The 21,533-nt window shown below is 41.0% G+C and overlaps 2 protein-coding genes and 1 pseudogene across 3 annotated transcripts; 2 read left to right on the forward strand and 1 right to left on the reverse strand.

Annotated features, from left to right (window-relative positions):
• Positions 1 to 529: 529 nt before the first annotated feature.
• On the forward strand, positions 530 to 862 carry LOC114825143 (hypersensitive-induced response protein 4-like). Its single transcript, XM_029103512.1, has one exon. The coding sequence runs from the start codon at positions 530 to 532 to the stop codon at positions 860 to 862; it is 333 nt and encodes a 110-aa protein (XP_028959345.1).
• Positions 863 to 9,594: 8,732 nt separating this feature from the next.
• On the reverse strand, positions 9,595 to 12,829 carry LOC114824906 (protein DOWNY MILDEW RESISTANCE 6-like). Of its 2 annotated transcripts, XM_029102613.2 has the most exons (5): positions 12,609 to 12,829; positions 11,109 to 11,347; positions 10,668 to 10,918; positions 10,253 to 10,574; positions 9,595 to 10,154 (listed from the first exon to the last, which is right to left on the reverse strand). In XM_029102613.2, exons 2-5 carry the CDS (start codon positions 11,313 to 11,315, stop codon positions 9,900 to 9,902), a joined length of 1,035 nt encoding a protein of 344 aa, XP_028958446.1. In that variant the 5' UTR covers positions 11,316 to 11,347; positions 12,609 to 12,829; the 3' UTR covers positions 9,595 to 9,899. The 2 variants fall into 2 exon arrangements, with proteins under 2 accessions (XP_028958446.1, XP_070678689.1); XM_070822588.1 differs by lacking the exon at positions 12,609 to 12,829 and having other exon boundaries at positions 11,109 to 11,429.
• A 6,243-nt stretch (positions 12,830 to 19,072) lies between these two features.
• Positions 19,073 to 21,459, forward strand: LOC114824907 (uncharacterized; annotated as a pseudogene).
• The last annotated feature ends 74 nt before the right edge of the window (positions 21,460 to 21,533 follow it).

A 21,533-nucleotide genomic window follows, 5' to 3' on the forward strand; every position in this document is an offset into this window, starting at 1 on the left:
ACATCACAAATTTCAACAACAAACTCATCAGACACATCAATAATTACCACCAAAATCAACACTCCTTATGATTCTCCAAGTCCTGCAGCTTTTCAATCCATTTTCATCATCACTCTCTTCTCTCTCCTTGACTCGACCCCCGACACCGAGTTGACACCGACGGCATCGCTGAAGGGTGTTTGTGACGTGACCCAGTACCCGAATTCGTGTTGCTAATCATTTCGATGATGATGGTCGGCCACTGTTGGTCTCCCTGTTCATCCTCCAAAAGATATTCTCAATATTCAATTGGGTTACAGAGCAATTCGAATCTTGAAACCCATATCTTGATTTTCCCCTAAAAACCTCAGATTTCGAGTAGTCAATTCGAATTCTGATACGATTGTAGCCCCCATTCTCATTTCCACAGTTCCCAAATTTCGCACCAAAAACCTACACGGTCCAGTCCAATCCATTCCAGATGGGCAATTCATGCTGCTGCTGCTGCTTCTGTACCTTCATAGACCAAGCGAGCATAGGCATCTTGGAGATGTGGGGTCGTTTCGAGAGTCTCGCCGAACCTGATTTCCACCTCCTGAACCCATTGGCCGGTCAATGGGCCGCCGACATCCTCTCCACCAGGATCGCCTCCCTCGACATCCGCATCGAGATCAAAAATAAGGATAATGTGTTTGTGCAATTAGTGTGCTCAATTCAATACAGGGTGGTGAAAGAAAATGCTGATAATGCATTTTATGAGCAGCAAAACCCCAACGAGCAGATTCAAGCTTATGTCTTTGATGTGGTTAGAGCTCTGGTTCCGAGAATGACGCTGGACGAGCTCTTTGAGCAGAAGGGTGAGGTTGCTAATGAGGATATCTGACTTGGGGGACTATTCACGCCTCATATCTAGAAACTCGCTCATTCACGACGACCCCACTGCGACGTCAACCATGAACGGGATTCTGTGGGACGTTCTGGAGATGGAGGTTCCGGCGTCAGATTTGTTGCTGTCGCAGTGGTTCGTTCCTTGATTTGGAACCGAACCGAGATGTTTCATTCCTGCAACCGCGATCGACGGTCGAGATCCGTACTGTTTAGTACTCGCACATATCGTCCATCTCTTCTCAACGAGAAAAGTGCAGATCAACAGTTGAGATCTGCCAAGCCCACTACCACCCACGGCTGCACTCAGTCCGACGACCCTATTGGGTTTCAGAAGTTGCTTCGGGAAAACCAATCTCGCCGTTATGGCACAAACTCATCTCCATGTTTCTGCTGGTTACAACAGAGGTGAGATAATTAAATTTCTTCTTGATTGGAAAGGGCCGAGTGAGGTTGAGTTGGAAGCCAAGCTGGATCGGCCAGCTCTACTCCGGCCAGTACATGTGTACCTGGTGGGAAAAGCTATGGAGATGTTTGTAAAGCAAGTCTGCAAAAGCAAAAGTGAAGATAAGCTTTCTATTATTATGACTCATTTTGTCTGCCAAAAGAAGGTACAGAGAATGAGCGGGGAGATCAAGAAAAGTAAAAGAAAAGATTCTTTTCTTATTATTAATTCTATTAATCATTCTTGTTTGCCATGAAGCAGAAAAGAGGAAACAAAAACAAAGGGAGAAAGCAGAAAGCAAAAGAAAAGGCAGAAGGTAAAAGTAAGGAATAAACACCCCACCAGAATGATATGATTTACTTTTCTTGTTTTTGAATGATGTAATTTATTTTTTGTATCTTTCGGAGACATCTGTATAAACCCCCTCAGAGGGTAACAAAAAAAAAAAAGGCAAAGCCCAAAATAAATGGGCTGGAATGTTGTATAGAGGGCGAAGGCCCATAAGCTCGAAATAGCACCAACCAGGTCATCAAAAGTATGCCCAATACTCCACAATTATTCGGCAACCCGCCGCTATTACCACCAACCAGGTGATCAAAAGTACGCTAAGTACTCCAAAATTATTCGACAACCTGCCGCTATTACCACCAACCAGGTGATGAAATGTATAACCCATACTCTAATATCATTTGGCAACTAGCCATTCATGCCACCAACCAAGTAATGAAATGTACAACCCGTACTCTCCTTCATGCCACCAACCAAGTGATCAAAAGTACGCTTAGTACTCTAAATTATACATGAGCATTACTCATGTCATCCATACATAAACATTCATGAGCAACACTCATAACAATCATACATAAACATTCTTGACCATCGTTCATGTCAACATTCATGAGCATCACTCATGTCAATCAGCTTCAAAAGCTTCATTTACAGAGCTCTAGCTTCAAAAGCGTCATTTACAGAGCTCTAGCTTCAAAGCTTTATTGCAAAGCTTCACCTACAAAAGCTTTAGTGCAGGGTATACAAATACCGCATCCGAACAACCGCCACTTCGGCCCATAAAACAATTTGAAGTCTCCAGCCAACAGACTCTATTGACCGAAGACTTAAGGGACTACATTATGTACCATATATTGGGCCTCATAAAAAAATAATTGGGGGACTCCAGCCCATCATTTATGTATTGAGGAGCGAGCCCTTATTCTATAAAAGGGACTCCCTCACTTTCATTAGAGAGCACCCATTATTCATGTACTGAGGAGCAAGCCCTTATTTTATAAAAGGGACTCCCTCACCTTCATTAGAAAACAACGTCCCCAACTGAGCAACCGCCTCGCCGCGAGCATAACTCCTAACTCATCACTTATGTATTCAGGAGCGAGCCCTTACTCTATAAAAGGGACTCCATCATCATCATTAGATAGCATCGCCGCCTACTGAGCATCCGCCTCACCGCGAGCATCAACTATAGCCCATCATTCATGTATTGAGGAGCGAGCCCTTATTCTATAAAAGGGACTCCCTCACCGTCAAACGCCACAAGCCCAGCTAACCAAGGCAACATAAGCCACGAGCCGAGCAGCCGAGTAGCATGTGCTACTTCTAGTTGAACATCATTTCAGATTGAGCACCGCCTCATATCGAACATCAGTTCAAGACAACATCTAGTTACTTCGGCCCACACATGGACTGAATTTCAAGTCTCCAACCAAAAGACTCTCTTGACTGAAGACTTGGGGGACTACTGTTTATACCATATTTAGGGCCTCGTATTTAGACCTAGTATAAATACTCGAGGGACTTAAATGTAATTATGTAATAAAGGAAAAGGCAAATATGTAATTAGGGGATGAGCCCTTATTCTATAAAAGGGCATCTTTACCCTCACAAACCCTAAGTCTCTCCTATCTAGAGCAAAGCTCTCACACTCTCTCCCTCACAAATACTCTAAGAGAAATACAATCAGGGTGGACGTAGCTCAAACCTTGGGGTGAACCACAATACATCTTGTGTTATTTACATTTCATGCAGATTCACGGTTGGATTTACGTTGTACGAAGACCTCCGATTTTGTGCATCAACAACTTGTATATGTTGTATTTTACACATATCAATGACATCATCCTGTTTAAACATTTTACAGATGTTATCCGCCAACCTATTAAGGCCGCATCCTAACCATAGGTTTTATGCACTTGATCGTTTCTAAGAGACCTTAACAGCCTGGTCATTTGTATTGAAGTGTCACAAGCACTTGCCTTAAATAAATAAACTAGGACCCAATGACATGGTGCGACTATGAGTTTCATTCAAATGGCTTAGTGGCTATGTGGGAATGTAAAGCTCAAAGTTTATTAATATAGGTACACCAAGAATCCCACTAAAAGAAAATAGGTGATAGGCAACGAAAAAATAAGCAACAACTAACAAACAGTTGCTTATCTAACGTTATGCTTTTTAATTTCCCTTTCTCTCCAATATCATGAATGAAGTGAGGCGGTTTAAAGGGAAGCGAAAGATGCAATTGCACATGGTTCTAAATTTGATGGATGCAGGTGAACATATAATGCACAAAGAAGAGTGCTTCAAGATCGAGGATCTTCAAATTTCTGAAACGGTGAACAAGTATATCACACATGTGCATCTAAAACCAAAGCCCTCAAATTCAACAATATATCACTTGTCTGGTAGATGTTTGTCATAACTAAACCCCTAAAAATTCAATCCTTATCATACACAATCCACCATCACCATGCATTATATTTGCTTTGTAATTCCAACTCACAACTTGCATTGCACTTTCCATATATATGTAGAATTTTCTTCATTGGTTTACCATACTGTTATTAGTTATATGCATCCACCAAAGCATGCCGTGACATACATATTCATCACCGTCAATCCAAATCTGGCAGCTGATGTTAACGTGATAATGAATGAACAGAAATAGAAGAAAATAACGTTGCATACAAGAAAGAAACATTTCTACTTATTAAATAAGATCTATCGACATACTTAGATTTCCTGTGTCAAGAACCAACTTAGATCGTAAAAGTCCCATCCAACGCGTGGGAACAAGTATGTTAAGGATCGAAAATGATTCGCTTATGGTATCACACATTTGCATCTAAGACCAAACCCCTCAAAGTTCAATAAACCACTTGTCTCGTAGATGTTTGTCATAAACAAATGCACGTAGTGAACGCATTGCACTTCAGAAATTTGAAACAAGGCAAGCAAATAATCATGTGACAAAACATGCTCTCTGAAACATCTTCAATAATTTGTTTCTGAAAATACAGATATCTATTCCAGTTCCTTACTGTATCACGCCTTCCCAGTCGTAGTTTTCAGTGTTGGGTAAAGAGTAATCAAATATAGGTGTAATGTTCATTTCTCTTCTGTATAGTTATTATACTTGACTATGTAATTGTTAGTATTAATGAGGATAAATATGTAAAGTGTTAGTTCTGTTAACACTATAAATATCAAGTGTATAAATATTATTGTTTAATGAGAAATACAAGGATTGCAGTTAAAAGTTTTCTTCCTCTCTAAGCTTTCTCTATAAGTCTCGATACGGTATCACTCGCCATTTGTCTTCGGCGATTTCGAACCGTCCAATTTCTGCTCGCGTTCTTTGATTCTCGAAGAGAATTCTTCTTTGTTTCTTTGATTTGTGATCTTGAGAAGCTGTATTGTGTGCATCTATGGCTTCTTCGTCGGAATCCTCTCACGAGTCGGTGCCAAATCCGACCCCAATTTCATCTTCATCAAACCCTAACTTCTCACATTTGTATACTTCTCTTATGATTCAAAATATTGGAAGCATGGTTCTGGTCAGGTTGAAACGCTTTAATGCGTGCGTTGTTTGCTCTGATTCTTTGCCGCTACAAACTCATTGGTGTCATTGATGGCACAGAACCGTGTCATTCTCCTCTGCTTCCAGATCATTCAATCAATCCGGCCCTTGAACTTTGGTATGAAAAAGATTAGAATCTCTTTATTTGGTTAAATTCTATACTTTTTGAAGAAGTTATTCCGTTAATTGTTGGGGTTTCATCATCTTGAGATTTGTGGATCAAATTGGAGCAGCGATTTGGTGGTGTTTCTGATGCACACATTCACCAATTGCGATCTCGCCTTCAATCTCTTCATAAAAGATCTCTGTCAATCTCTGAATATCCGCAGCAAATCAAAAAGATCTATGATTCATTGAATGCTACTGGAGCTCATGTTACCGATTGTGACTTGATCGTTGCTACACTTGCTGGATTGTTAGATGAATTTGAGTCATTTATCGATTTTATCATGCTTCGTCTTTCTTCCACAACACTTGATGAATTGCACAGTTTACTTCTCATCAAGGAATTGTCCATGGCTCGGAGAAAGAAACTTGCTTCCTCCAATGTCACATAACCATTTCAAGCCTTTTCAATTCACACTCAGGTTTCTCAAGCTCCTATTCTTCCTATACCACAAGTCTTTGTTGCTTAGTATCCTTAATCATAGAATTTTGTGAAGCACAATCTTGGTAATCGAGGCAATCACTACAACAATCGAGCCATAACTACAATAATTGTGGTAATCGTGGTTCCAATTACAATTCCAAAGGTAACAATTCCAATCACCGTGGCACTTATCGTGGCTCTCGCAATTTCAATACATCTGGTTATCGTATACAATGTCAAATATGTGGTTCTACTAGTCATGAGGCTATCAACTGTAATGATCATATGAATCCTGAGATTGTTGATAAAGTACCTTCTGCAAAGTCGGTTGTGATGTGTGCTTATCATTCAATGAAGCCTAATACTCCATCTTGGTTAATTGATTATGGTGATACTTCTCACATTACAAATGACATCTCCAACATTCAATCTCCCAAACGTTATCATGGAGAAGACAAAGTATACTTTGGTGATGATAAAGGTATGTCCATTGATCATAATAGTTATTCTTTATTGCATACTCCATACTTTATATTTAAGTTGCACAATGTCTTGCATGTGCCTCAAATGCAACACAATCTTCTTTATGCTTATTTGTTTATTAAAGATAATAAATGTTCATTGACTCTTGATATTGATGGATCCTATGTCAAGGATCGTACTACCGAGATGATGCTTTTACAAGGACCAGTTAAGGATGGTTTCTTCCCTCTTCAAAGCTCCTCTCACCCTGTAACTCTTTAGTATCTTCCCTTACTACATTAATTAGTAATAAAGCCTTTGTAAAAGTGTGGCATAGCAGACTTGGCCACCCTGTACATTCTACTACTCAACTTGCACTTCAGGGAAAATCTACAATGGATTTCTTCTGCAAATACTATGTTTTAGCCAAGAATTATAAAATTCCTTTTAATAGTACTAGTTCATTTTCATCCAAATGTTTGGGTTTGTTGCATTGTGACTTGTGGGGACCCTCACCTGTGTTGTCTGTGAGTGGTTATAAATACTATCTGGTCATTGTTGATGATTTCAGTAGGTATTGTTGGTTTTTTCCCTTTCAATGCTATGTAGAAAATGTTCAATCTTATCTGAAGTCTCATGGTATTTTACAACAATTAAGTTAATCTCATACCCCTGAACAAAATGGTTGTGTTGAGAATAAACGCAGATATTTAGTTGAAACTGCAAGGATTTTGTTAGTTCAATATCAGGTACCTCATCAGTTTTAGGTTGAAGCATTTTCAATTGCTGCCTATTTGATTAACTGACTCCCTATCGCTGGTATTCCCCATTCTCATTGGGAACTTTTGTTTCACATTCCTCTAGATTATTCACGGTTGAAAATATTTGGATGTAGCTGCTTCCCATGGCTCAAACTTTACATCTCTTCCAAATTGGATAGTAAAAGTAAACATTGTGTTTTCTTAGGGTACAACATTCAACATAAAGGGTACAGGTTATTGGATCCACTCACTCAGAGCATTTATATTTCCAGGCATGTCATTTTCAATGAATCAGAATTTCCATATCACAAGATTATAGCTACTGCATCTACTACTTCATCAACTTCGTTATTTTCACCTATTAGTCTTGAGTTTACCATTCCTCATTATGCTCCATCTATAGCACCAATTCCTCAAATGACTACTCCTACTCCAAGTAATCATCGTAATGTTGAATCTCCAATACATGAAGATCATGCATCATCATCAAGTACAGCTTCTTCAATTACTACAGTTCCTCATGTTGTTACCAATATAAATCCAATGGTTACTCGGTCTAAAGTAAGAGTTTTTAAACCAAAGATTTACTCAGCAACTAAGCATCCATTGCCTTCTTCAAATGATCATGTTCCAACTACATATTTTCAAGCATCCAAGTTTGCACATTGGAGAAATGTTATGCAAGAGGAATTTAATGCATTGTAGTCCACAGGTACATGGTCATTGGTGCCTTCTACTTCTAATCAAAATGTTGTTGGTTGTAAGTGGGTCTTCAGGGTCAAGAAACATCCAGATAGTAGCATTGATTGATATAAAACCTGGCTTATAGTCAAGGGTTTTCATCAGCCAGATGGATTGGATTACAAAGAGACTTTTAGCCCAGTGGCTAAACTTGTAACAATTAGGATTCTTTTTTCTCTTGCTGTTCAATATGACTGGTTTTTTAATCAACTTAACATTAGTAATGCCTTCCTACATAGTGACCTCAAAGAGGGTGTCTTTATGTCTCAACCTCTTGGCTTTTGTGACCCTAATTTTCCCAACCATGTGTGTAAACTCAAAAAGTCTCTCTATGGTCTCAAACAAGCTCATAGAGCTTGGTTTGACAAGTTGTTCAACACTTTGCAGTCTTTTGGTTTTCAACACTCAACTTCAGATGCTTTTCTCTTTGTTATTAAAGCTCATGTTTTGGTAATTGTTTTGGTCTATGTCGATGATATTCTAGCGACTGGACCAAATTCAGATGTCTACAAACTCTTCATTCAGAAGCTTAGTTCAGTCTTTCCAGTCAAGGATCTTGGTTCTTTGCATTATTTCCTTGGTCTTGAAATTCAAAAGACTTATGAAGGTTTATTTCTTCATTAGAGTAAATATTTACTTGACTTGCTTCAGAAAATAAAAATGGAAGGTGCTAAACCTTATACAACCCCTCTGAGCAGCATCAAACTTGATCACACTGGACCACTTCTCTCAAATCCTACAGAGTACAGGTCTATAGTTGGTGCCTTACAATATTTGACATGGACTCGGCTTGATTTATCCTTTGCAATTAATCAAGTATGTCAGTTTATGCATGCTCCAAGGGAATCTCACTTGCAGGCAGCCAAGAGAATCTTAAGGTTTCTCAAAGGTTTTCTCACACAAGGTTTATGGTTCAAAAAAGGTTCAATTCATCTCTCTGCCTTCTTAAATGCTAACTAGGCAGGCTGGTCGTTTGACAAAAGATGTACAAGTAGTTATTGCATTTTTTTTTATCCAATTTGATTAGTTAGAATGCCAAGAAGCAATCCAATGTTGCTCGTAGTTCCACAAAAGCTGAATATAGGCCATTAGCTCACACTACTGCAGAAATCACTTGGATTTGCAAGGTTCTTGATTTATGGTGTGATAACATCTCTGCCATTTCATTGGCATCAAATCCAGTGTTTCATGCTCGCACTAAGCACGTGGAAATTGACTACCATTATATCAGAGAAATTGTTCTTGCACATTTGATCAAAGTTCAATAGTTTGCAGTCAGGATCAACTTGCAGACATTCATACTAAAGCTTTGACAAAACACAGGTTTCGGTATTTGCAGTCCAAGCTTCCTCTCGATTCTTTTCAGCGCCAAGTTAAGCTTGAGGGGTGTAAAGAGTAATCAAATATAGTTGTACTGTTCTTTTCTCTTCTGTATAGTTGTTATACTTGACTATGTAATTGTTAGTATTATTGAGGGTAAATATGTAAAAGTGTTAGTTCTATTAACATTATAAATACCAAGTGTATAACTAATTATTGTTCAATGATAAATACAGGGATCACAGTTAAAAAATTTCTTCCTCTCCAAGCTTTCTCTATAAGTCTTAATATTGGGAAAGAGCCTGCAGCTTTTATTGCTGCCAACAGAGCAGATGCGTACAGGAAACTCGAAAAACTCCTTAAACTCCGCCATTGCACCAGACATCCAATTGTCTGATATCCCATAGTTGATCACCTGCTTCACTTACAACATTTTGACAAGTGAAAGGAACAAATATTGAGGCTTCCGGACCTAATAAAATCAAGTTGGAAAGACGAATATATGAAGGGAAATAATTTTTTTTAAAAAGGGATTAGGATGTAAGCAATTAAGCGTGATCATTCATTAAAAACTCTTATTATAATCTTACAATGAATAAAAGTAAATTTCAACCAGTTCGGTTTTTGTGCTTTCACAGAGAGCAAAAACACATTTATTCAAATGAACAACACTCAAATTTTATTATTAAGGGGAGGGAGAGTTTAGAATCTATGATGCATATATAGGTAGAAACTCCGCATCCTATCCACTAGGATATTTGACCACATACAACACTCAGATCCATCTAAATTCTTGCATTCCATTTACTTTTCGCTCCATTGTAATCAACTGTTGGTCATCATCAGCTAAGTTTGGAGCTTAAAGCTTTCCATTGCAAATTCGCTTTTACCTTCGAATACCATCGTATTAAAGTTGCGAAGAAACTCTTCGTACTGGAAACTTTTATATAGTTGGGGATTGCTTGCACTAACAAGAGCTCTTGCAGGTTCTACAACGCAAACATAAGAAGGCGCAACGAAAAATCCTGCAGATGTCCTAGCATTACATGGATTCGTCACAGCCCGATGTTCAGAACTTTTCAGCTTCCCATTACTGATGATCTGCATCCCACGTCAACAAAAATTGGTAATTAAGGAGACTGATACGCTATAATTTTATTTTTCCACGTAAAGAGGGTACTGAATCTACTGAACTATACGTGTAACTGATAGCCTATGTTAACCACAAGTGCATGTGAAATAGGCTCCACGCCCATCCATTCCCCGTCTTTGAAAACTTGAAGTCCATTTACATGATCCTCTTGCATTAAGATGGTTATGAGGTTTGGGTCACAATGTTTAGTTAATCCTAATGTCAAACTTGGGTCGGGGCAAGGCGGGTAATGATTAACTGAGAGTATCAAGTTTTGGCTAAGTTCGTTTCGGAAATACCCAGTTCCGAGCCCAAGTCCTTCACTGATTAGCTCCAAAACGTTCAGAGCCAGTTTCTTCACTTGTGTAGAACATGTCCCAACAAGCTCTCTGAAATCATCAACAATTGATTCATATGAATCATGGACAAATATATGCATACAAAAAAAGGTATTTTTCTGAACGTGAAACTGCAGGCCTTACCGATATCTACTTGGCTGTTGAGGCCAATCTTGCAAGCATTCCACCAATGGATGACAAGGGTGTCGCAGGACATCGCGCCAAAGATGAACATCTTCCGCATCATAATTTACGCTGCTGCTGAAGAGCTTGCAACTTTTTTGGGGGTCCTCAGAGTAAACGCTTGCCTTGTCCTCTAGCGGCAACTCAAAGAACTCCTTCAACACACTCATTGTGTCACTTAACAGAGTATCTGAGATGCCATGGTTGATTACCTGCTTTGCAACATTTGGAAATCACATTGATGAAAATCCGATAGTACACAAGCGAGCCTAAACACAGAAAACCTAACTCTAACAAAACTGTTAACAATTTTAACAGAAAGTTAACAGCTGTAACGATCATTAGCTAACTTAACTAGAATATCGACAATTAAGGGAAGAACTTCAAGTTCTGATAAGGAACCTGAAAAAATCCGAATTCTTGACTGGCCTCGAGTATTTGGTGAATGATGTAGGTATGATCACCCCCTTCAGCTCCACCAAGATCAATAACCGGAATGTTCTTGCATGAAGGAGCAGCTGCAAGCTTCCCGGGTCTTGAATCCGGTGGCCATATGAAACTCTCCGGCAAGGTTCCATCTTTGTACCAGCTTGAAACAAGCTTCTCCATTTGCTCCAAATGTGACTCTGATCCGACGATGACTGAAGAGCAAAAAATAGTGCATAATAATATACATTTGTTGTGGGCTTGTAGCAATTTGATAATGATAATACTTTAATTTGTATCAACCATCCATCCAATCTCCATACAGTCTACTTTAAATAAAACATAAATGGCGACCAGGGTGTCAACTATGTCGGTTTTGCCGTATTGTCATGTGATGCCATGTGAGAGACATTGAGGGACTTGCTCTAGTGTGACCGAGGAGCTGTGACGAAAGATACTAACAGCGGGATATATATACTTGGTTATGTGGTAAAATCTCTCGCAGCTTGGCTACCATTTATACACATGACCACGAATGTGATCCATGAGCCACGTTCGCTACAGGCTATAGCGAGTGCTCTCCCTATGCCATTGAGTTTAAGAAAGAATATCGTGTGTGAAATCATGACGGCTCCCAAAGTATGAAGGATTTCCCAAATTCACCTAAAGTCAAATTAGATACCAGAAAATATGATTTGGAGGGAAATCAATTTAGAAGAAAAACGTGGATTAGGGTGTAAGAAATTAAGCATGATGATTGATTGAAGTGATTTTCACACGCTATTTTTCTCTTATGTATACTTTTACTTTTTCTAACCTTGGTTTTGAACAAATAAAAATACAATCGAGAGACACAAGTAAACGAAGTGTGCAAAATGTGTAAAAGAGACGTGCAGAAATCATTTTCTTGACATTATTCACTAGACGTGTTTCAAAATTTTATTTTATTTTTCTTTAAACAAAAAAAAGGCAAAGGAATAATTGAAAGATATATAACAAAAAAGTTGGGTATCATTACGAGCTGAAGAATACGAGCAAGGATAAACATCAAATCCACCTCATCAATCAATACAAATCTTTGAAATTTGATCTAAAAACTAAAAAAAGATAATCACTTTAAAAGTTATAATAATTTTAGCCGTTGCATTAAATTTAAAGAGTTGCATTAAATTTTAAAAATTTGAATTGATTGATGAGGAGAATTTGGTATAAAGGATCCAGAGATGATCCCTTCCCGATAAACAGAACTCCACCAGAGTGCAGCTACCCGATTGCACAAGGACCAATTGGCAGTCTTCCCGTACTTTCCAATAATTAAGACAAACGACTTTGTCGTCAATCCCTCGATGGGACTTTTTTAGATACTCCGGAGCACACGATACTCCAGAAATTGTTAGAAAAATGGGCGAAATTAAGAACTGTCAGATAAGTGATTAAAACCATTAGAAATTTAAATTAAAAAAATTAGATATTTACCTTAAAATTAGCAGTGCCCGTTGGTGGGGACTAGGGCTGATGGCGGTGTGGCTGGCTGACTGATGGCTTGGAAGTTGGACGATGCTGGCAAACTGGCTGCTGGACCAATGGCAGAAGCAGAACAGAAGGGATTGGTCTTGGTCTAGAGTAAAGGAGCAGACGGCAGACGGCAGAACAGAAAGGATCTGTCTTGGTCTAGAGTCAAGGAGAAGACGGATCGTGAAGGGTTACTGGGGGATGAGTGGTAGTTATATTTTATTTATTTACTTATTAACAAAAAATATTATCTATGCTAAGGAAGATGGTGAGTGAGCAATAATATGATTCAAATTCACTTGTAGTGAGAATTAAATCTAAAGTATTTCACTTATAAGTGAAGAAGAATACTAGTAGACTACTATTCAATGACACAAAGAAATTAATATTAACACCATGTCATCGTTCTCCGAAATCCTCGGGCAATGTCGAGAGGATATAATCAAAGGGAATTGTTAGATTTATGAACGTACCAAATCTACGAGTCCATGCTATCATTTTATTTTTTTTATATTTTTATTTTTATGTCGAAGAGTCGGATGCCGTTCGATATCAAGAAGAAAAAAAATCTCTGGTATAAAATAACGTTGTTTTGGTTTGAGTATGCGCATAACAATAGAATTCAGACGAGGAATGCAGGTTTTTTGACGGACCAAAAGGGCGGCTCATCGCTGCTGGGCTTAAGTGAACATCGAATTGGGTAAAGAGGGTTTAATTTCCACTGTTACACTAGTCCTCTTCAGTGCCGACACATATTTACTATTAAATTTGAGGAAATTATTATTAGCATTCTAAAAATCTCATTTTGCACTCCAAACTTTCTATAATTAGAAAGAAAAATACACTTATGAGGTGTAGAATAAAATTTTTAAAATATCATTAACATTTCCAAATTTGATATATAACTTAAATTGAATGACCAAGACTGTTGAATCAATTTTAACCGTCAAATATATGTTGCCAATGGGGAGCAAACAAACACACACACAACTTTGTCTTTTGTGCTTACACATGTGGTTTCCCCAAAAAAGATTCACATGAGTGTTCATTTGTGTTTTTTGCCGCTGCTTCTTGCTATATGTGTTGTAATCCATCCGAAATGGCGGTTAGTTGAACTGTGAAAGCTTTGGAGTTTGCTCCCAAACTTTTTGGTGGCAAACCAAAAAAAAAAAAATGTTCATTTCTCAAATCACTCAGCCCCAATTTTTTCCTTCGACCCCAACAATCTCACTTCATCATCTTCTTCTTCTCCGATCGCTCTCCCTGCAAGTTCAGTGTTAAGACCCCTTTCCCATTCAGGCCCATTTCCTTAGTTATTTCCTTTATCTAGTAGTGTATTAGTAGTAGGATAATGAATCAGCATTTTACCTAACACTTTTGTCTATAGTGCAAATGTGGGCATATTATCCCTGTTGCGACTCCCATTTGGGAGATGAATGAAAATTTGTTTCTTTTACAATTTCTCTGTCATTTTCCTTTTTTCTCTGCAATTCCCCTCTTGGTCCTTCGGGAACTTACCATTTGGTATCCAGAGCCAGGTTGGAACCATGGGCAAAAGTAAGGCGTCCGTTACGGTTGTGGATGTACTGGAGGACGAATTGGATCGTGAGTTTCAACAGCACCAGATACTCACCCAGCTACAGGAGTTTCAGGAATCCATCTCGCTATTGAATATCCGCTACGACGACCTGCAGCACGCCATGGCCGATCTCTCGATCCACCAGGTTCGTCAAGACCAACTGCAGCAAACCATTTTAGACAAAGTTCGTGCCCTCAAAAACCCTCCCTTACCCAACCCACAAATTCCAATCGGCTTCATTCCCATTTCGCTAGGCCCCACCCCTTTCCCTACCGTCCACACCCCCATCCCACCACCGACATGGTCTCTTTCTCCTTCCCCACCCTTCCCAACAACTCAGCCTCCGGGCTCCCACCTCACGACCGGGCCCTCATCCCTTCCCTTCACCCCAACATCCACCACAACCCACGCTCTAAGCCGACCCTCCACCTCCCGCTACCTACCCACATCCACGACTAGGCCTACCACCTCTTTTGTTCCCCCCAAACCGTCTTACATCCACACCCCCCAACCCACATCCTCGACCTTTCCTGGGCACAAACACCTCAAAATCGAACTTCCTCGTTTCTTTGGAGACGACCCTTACGGATGGATTGCGATGGCTGAGGAGTTTTTAGACTATCACGAGATAACCGAGCACCGCAGCATCACAATGGTAGGTCTTCATCTTGGAAGAGACGCAGCCCACTGGCTCCGGTGGTTCAAGATACGATTCCCCCTCTCCTCATGGGCCAGTTTCACGACCCAGCTGCTGCAACGATTTGGCTCAACTAACTCCTTGAACATTAATATGGCCTTGTCACATATCACGCAAACCACCACAGTGGAGGTGTATGTGGGCCAGTTCATTCGCATCTCCTGCCGCACTCCGGACTGGACTGAAGCTCAACTACTGGGCACGTTTTTGGGCGGCCTCAAAGACGAGCTACAAGATAACGTCGTGGCTCAAGGACCTTCCTCTCTGGCACGAGCAATTGAACTCGCTCGCATCTACGAGTACAAACAGGGTCACTGACCAGTGGTCCGTCCCTAACACTATCGTTCCTCCCTTTACATTTCTAAACAACCATTTTCCCCCTCACCTACCCCACCTAACCAACCCACTACATCTCGCCCTCTTCCTACAACACCCACCCCTCATCTGCCAAAACCAATCCTATTGCTCACCCAGGCAGAGATGCGCAACCGTCGCGAGCAAGGACTCTGCTTCAACTGTGATAACCAGTATCGACCCGGTCATCGGTGTCGTCAATCCCACATACTACTGTTACTAGCGGAAAAGGAAGATCCTGACCCTGTCCTAGCGACAGAGATCCCCGCACCACTGCCCCCTCCCGTGGTAGAACATCCGGAGCATCCAATCGCCCTACATGCCATATCAGCCACTAAGCGTGCTAGGGGTCGTGTGATGCGCTTGGACGAATTCATTTTCCAAACATCGATCCAAGTCTTCATCGACTCTGGGGCTGATCAAAGTTTTCTCAACCCGCAAGTGATGACTCGTTTGGGCTTGCACGTTGACCCGTCTCGAACCGAGGCAGTCATGGTCACCACAGGATGTTGTCTTAGCATTAAAGGGGTGGCTCACCAAGTTTCAGTGCGCCTTCAAGGCTATACATTTACCAGTGATTTTCACCTTCTTGCGGTGACGGGATGTGACATGGTATTATGAGTGGATTGGTTGGAAACATTGGGTTTCATCAGATGGAATTTTTTGTTAAAAATTATGGAATTCTCAATCCATGGAACCAATTACCGATTGGTTGGGTCCTCGAATTCCCCTGTTCTGCGCTCTTATGTGCCTACAAGTATTGAGATTGTTCATGGCAAGCCTCTCCATGTTGTATCCCAATTGTCAAGCCTTACTCGCCCCTCTCACCAACCAATTCCACCACCCGCCCTACTTCAATCCATTCTCACTAAATATAACAGTCTCTTCCAACCACCAACATCTTTGCCCTTTCATCGCGAGATCGATCATCGAATTCCCTTACTCCCAGGTACGGGGCCTATCAATGTTCAACCATATCGATACGGGCATGCCCAGAAAGCCGAATTAAAGCGCCAAGTTGACGAGATGCTAGCCGCAGACATTATCCACCCCAACTCGAGTCCCTTCTCATCCCCGACCTGATTAGTGGCCAAAACTGACTTGTCATGGCGTTTTTGTGTGGATTACAGAGAGCTAAATGCGGTCACCATCAAAGATTGTTTCCCGGTCCCTATTATTGATTAACTATTGGCTGAATTGAACGGTGCTATGATATTTTCTAAATTGGATCTTCGTTCCGGGTACCACCAAATCCGAATGCACAAGGCGAACATCCATAAGACGGCGTTTCGTACATATGAAGGCCATTACGAATTCACAATCATGCCATTTGGCCTGACCAACGCACCAGCCACATTCCAAACACTGATGAATTCAATCTTGAAGCCCCATGCTCCAGAAATCCGTTCTCGTCTTTTTTTATGATATTTTAGTCTTCAGTGACTCCCTAAACCGCCATATTTCCCACCTCACAACCGTGTTCGACATTCTCCAGTTGCACCAATTGCAATTGAAACCATCCAAGTGTACATTTGGTCAGGACTCGATTGCCTATTTAGACCATATCATTTCAGCTAGTGGGGTTCAGGTTGACCCATCCAAAATTGCAGCTATTGTGGAATGGCCGACGCCTACAAGTCTTAGGGGCATTCACGGATTCTTGGGTCTGGCAGGATACTACAGCAAATTTGTCCGCCATTTTGGTCTCATTGCCAAGCTTCTCACATACTTGCTAAAAAAGACAGTTTCCTTTGGTCCTCGGCAACCGACACGGCATTCTCGGCCCTCAAACTTGCATTGTCCACCACATCCATGCTGGTTCTCCCAGACTTCACCAAGTCGTTCATTCTTGAGTGTGACGCTTCAAACGTTGGTATAGGAGCAGTGTTGGCATAAGATAACCATCCCATCGAGTTCCTCAGTAAGCCCTTGGCCCCCAAACACCAAACCTTGTCAATGTATGATAAGGAAATGATGGCTGTAGTGTTTGCTGTACAAAAGTGGGGCCCATATTTGATTGGTCATCACTTCACAATTCTCACGGATCACCAAACACTCAAATATTTCTTAGACCAACGACTTACTACTCCGGTACAACAAAAGTGGTTGTTGAAACTACTTGGGTACAACTATACCTTGGAGTATCGTCTAGGGGCTTCTAATGCAGCTGCTGATGCACTGTCCTGCCGTTCCGACCTTCTATCTTTAATGGGGATATCACAACCACTATTTGATTGTGTATCCAAGATTCAGAATTCCTATACGGCAGATTCTTCCACGGCCAAGCTCTTTCAAGACTTACTACATAACCCCTACAATACAGGCTCTTTTAAGCTGCAAGGTAACTTGATTTATTACAAGACCGGTATTTTCGTACCTTCTATATCTCAGTGGTGTGCCCGCCTTCTACAGGAATTCCATGCTTCTCCTTCTTCCGGACATTCTGGGTTCTTACGGACATACAAACGCATCACTCATAACTTTAATTGGCCCAGCATAAAAAAAAGAGGTTAAAAGCTTCATGGCCGCTTGTGATGTCTGCCAACGAACTCATTATGAAACCATTAAACCACCAGGACTTCTACAGCCACTCTCTGTGCCGAACCCTCATTATGAAACCATTAAACCACCAAAACTTCTACAGCCACTCTCTGTGCCGAACCAAGTGTGGACTAATATTGCTATGGACTTCGTCCAAGGTCTTCACTCGAACCATGGCAAGAATGTTATTTTGGTAGTCGTGGATCGTCTCTCTAAATACGGTCACTTCATTCCTATCCAGCACCTCTACTCCGCTCCACAGATTGCTGAAGTCTTTATTCATGAGGTGTTCAGATTGCACGGGATGCCTGTTTCTATTGTTAGTGATCGAGACCCGATTTTCCTTACTGAGTTTTGGACAGCCTTCTTCAAACACCAACAGACGGCACTTTGCAAAAGCTCCGCCTATCACCCACAAACAGATGGCCAGACAGAAGTTCTTAACAGGACATTAGAGCATTATCTTCGCAGCTTTGCCATGGACAAACTCACTACTTGGATTCAATGGCTGTCATGGGCGGAATGGTGGTATAACACCACCTTTCAGTCAACCATCAAAATGACTCCATTCCAGGCGGTCTACGGCTATCCTCCACCCACTGTGCAGTCCTACCTTCCCGGCTCCTCTCCAGTTCATCTGGTGGATGTCACTCTCAGGAATCGGGACACCCTTCTTAAGCATCTCAAGGAGAACATGCACATGGCACAGCAGCGCATGAGGCAACAGGCAGATAAGCATGGATCGGAAATGACTTTTCAAGTAGGTGATTGGGTCTTCCTCAAACTCCAACCATATAAGCAAACCTCTGTGTCCAAAACTCACTGCCCAAAACTGGCACCGCGCTATTACGGACCATTTCAAGTGCTCGCTCATGTCGGCCAGGTCGCCTACACATTAGACCTTCCTCTTCAGTCCCGCATTCACCCCACTTTTCATGTGTCACTGCTCAAACCCAAGCTTGGTGCTCATTCTGTGACTTCAGTAACACTACCCCCAGTGGCAGCTGATGGTTCCCTTCTATGGTTTCCAGAGTGCATCCTGCAACGTGGCATGTTCAAACGACACAACAAGGCGATCACTCATTGGTTAATCAAAAGGCAAGGTCTACCGGAGCATGACGCAACATGGGAAGATGCTGACTCCATAGTCACTCGTTTCCAGATTTTGACGCCTGAGGACAGGCTTGTTCTATGGGGGTGCCCTGTTAAGACCCTTTTCCCATTCAGGCCCATTTCCTTAGTTATTTCCTTTATCTAGTAGTGGATCAGTAGTAGGATAGTGAGTCCGCATGTTTACCTAAGTGCGGATGTGGGCATATTACTCCCTGTTGCGACTCCCATTTGGAAGATGAATGAAAAGCTGTTTCTTTTACAATTTCTCTGTCATTTTCCTTTTTTCTCTGCAATTCGCCTCTTGATCCTTCTGGAACCTACCATTCAGCTCCGTTTCTCTCCCCTCCACTTCCTAGCCTCCCGCTTAATCACGCTCTACGCTCCCTGTTCCGCCAAGCCGACGTCGTCCCGGTCCGAATCGGCGGCAGCGGAGGCCAGCAATGAAGCTTTTATTCAAGCTCAAAACGACACGTCGGAAAGTCAGTGGACTGTGGAGATCGGAAACGCTAGCGTTCCGAGCCCAGTCGGTGGCCAGATTGAGCTTGAGCGACCAGGCTTTCTTTCTCTTGGCCTTCATCGCCCGCACGGTATGAGCCTCAATTATTGTACTTTGAGCCTGTGTAATTCAATTTGTGAGTTTTTTTTTTGTGGATGATTGGGATTAATTTGTAATTTTGTTGTGGAAATTGGGATTGATTTGTTGTGGAAATTGGGACAAATTTGTAGACTTTCTTGACATAAATGGGAAATGTGAAAGTTCTAGTTAATTTTGTTCATACCCTGATGATGCGAGTGCATGATTTGATTTCATTGTGCTTTGTAATTTGAAGAGTTTGAGGGCTGCTGAAATGTTATTTGGATGGTCGGAAGATTCATCGTCTACTGCTTGCATGCCATGGAATGTGTAATAACTTCTTTCATAGCTTTAATCGTCTTGGACTCTTGGCCTTTAAAGTTCTTGTCTTGGTTGCAAAAGAAAATCAGAACTGCAACTCTTGATAAATATATATATATATATATATATATATATATATATATATATTTTTTTTCCAAAGACAAGTTTACAGATTTGATTTAGATGCCCTTTTCTTTGTTTAAACTGGATGGAGGTCTTGTCCAAATTTGGGTTCCAATGTAGCTGTTTCTGGTATGTTCTGTAGGCAATGGTGAAGCTGCAATATCTCTTTCAAAGCTGGCGGATACAGCTCGTGAAGAACTCCCTAGTACTATGGCTGCCGTTAGGCTTTCAGGCATGGAAATAAGTGATCTTACGCTGAACTGAATGATCTTAGGTGATAACTAAATCTTTATTTTGGAGTCCCTGATTCATTTTTTTTATGTCATACACGGTTGCTTTGTAGTCTGTCTTCATAGTTAGACTTGTCTCTTTTCGATGAGCTATCCGTTATCTGCTAGTTCATAACCCAAAAACAAGTCCATGCATACATACCCATCTGCTTAAGCAGTGGGGGTTTTACTCTAAGCTGTTTTTCTTTTTCCCTTGGAAAATTGTGTGTTATACACTGGTGTTTACTCCCAGAAATACACTAAACCAGGTTTGATAAAGAGGAATTACTTAACAACACAATTGTTTATCAACAATATCTGTTGAGGCTTTGAAATTCATTTTTTGTGTCTTTTATATATGCTCACATCAGATTTTTCTTCAAACTTTTAAATTGGATGAAGTATGTCATGCTTTGTTTTCCATTCCATGCAGTCAAGAGATAGCTGATGGGGTCAGCAAGTCCACTCAAGCCGTTCAAGCAGCAGAAGCTGGGATTCTGCAGATTGGTACAATTGCACGGCAGCAGACTATGTGTATGTTTTAAGCTCCATCTCTGTGATTTGTGGTTAGAAATTTGTCTTGTGCTTTTCTTCTTAATAAGGCTTTCCACTGAATTCTGAACTATTGTTATCAATATTTTATGATACAGCAATGATACAGGAGAGGGCAAGCCTTCCCATCATCTCTTTGCAACCCGCTGTTGTCGGAGCAGCAAAGAAGACCTCTCTTGTTGTCGGCCAAGCCACTAGGAACTTGATCAATAAAATTTCTAGAAGGGACGACTCAGAGAATGAAGACGACACTGGAATTGATAGGTCGGAAATTTGAGTTTGTTACACTTAGGATCAGCACTCTATTTTCACGAACGTTGTGCACATAATATTCGGTACCCCACTAGTTCAAACCCGACGCCAAATGTCTCAAAACTGTGGTGGAGATGAACACTATGCACCAACGTTTGTGAAAATAGTTTATACTGAAGCACTGTGCCTGTTGTACATACCATTTTCTCCGAAGAAGTTCGTGAGCTCCCGTTGCAGTGGTTGTCCAAATTATTGAAGCTGTCAAGTGTCAAATGAGCGAGGAAGAAGTTCCTGAAGCTCATATTTTCGAATGTAAGATCACTGTATTAGCTTTCTAAACTAGGCCCCCTTCATATCTTCTGTACCCAAATATTTGTACCAAAAAACTACCAGCCTTTAAGATTTTGACAGGTGGACATCTATTAACTCTTATGGCCAAATTGGATTATTCATCCCCGTAGTCATAGGAAACTTGCATGATGACCCCGTGGTGAAAAAACTAGGAATTAAACCC

The sequence above is a fragment of the Malus domestica genome, chromosome 05 (genome assembly GCF_042453785.1).
Source record: "Malus domestica chromosome 05, GDT2T_hap1".
In the NCBI taxonomy this organism is placed as follows: domain Eukaryota; kingdom Viridiplantae; phylum Streptophyta; class Magnoliopsida; order Rosales; family Rosaceae; genus Malus; species Malus domestica.

Coding starts and splice junctions, on each gene's coding strand:
- LOC114824906 (XM_029102613.2), bottom strand. CDS start 11,315: ATGGAGAAGCTTGTTTCAAGCTGGTACAAAGATGGAACCTTGCCGGAG. Junction 10,575..10,667: donor CAACAGCCAAGTAGATATCG/GTAAGGCCTGCA, acceptor TGATGATTTCAG/AGAGCTTGTTGGGACATGTT. Junction 10,155..10,252: donor ACATAGGCTATCAGTTACAC/GTATAGTTCAGT, acceptor CGTGGGATGCAG/ATCATCAGTAATGGGAAGCT.
- LOC114825143 (XM_029103512.1), top strand. CDS start 530: ATGTGGGGTCGTTTCGAGAGTCTCGCCGAACCTGATTTCCACCTCCTG.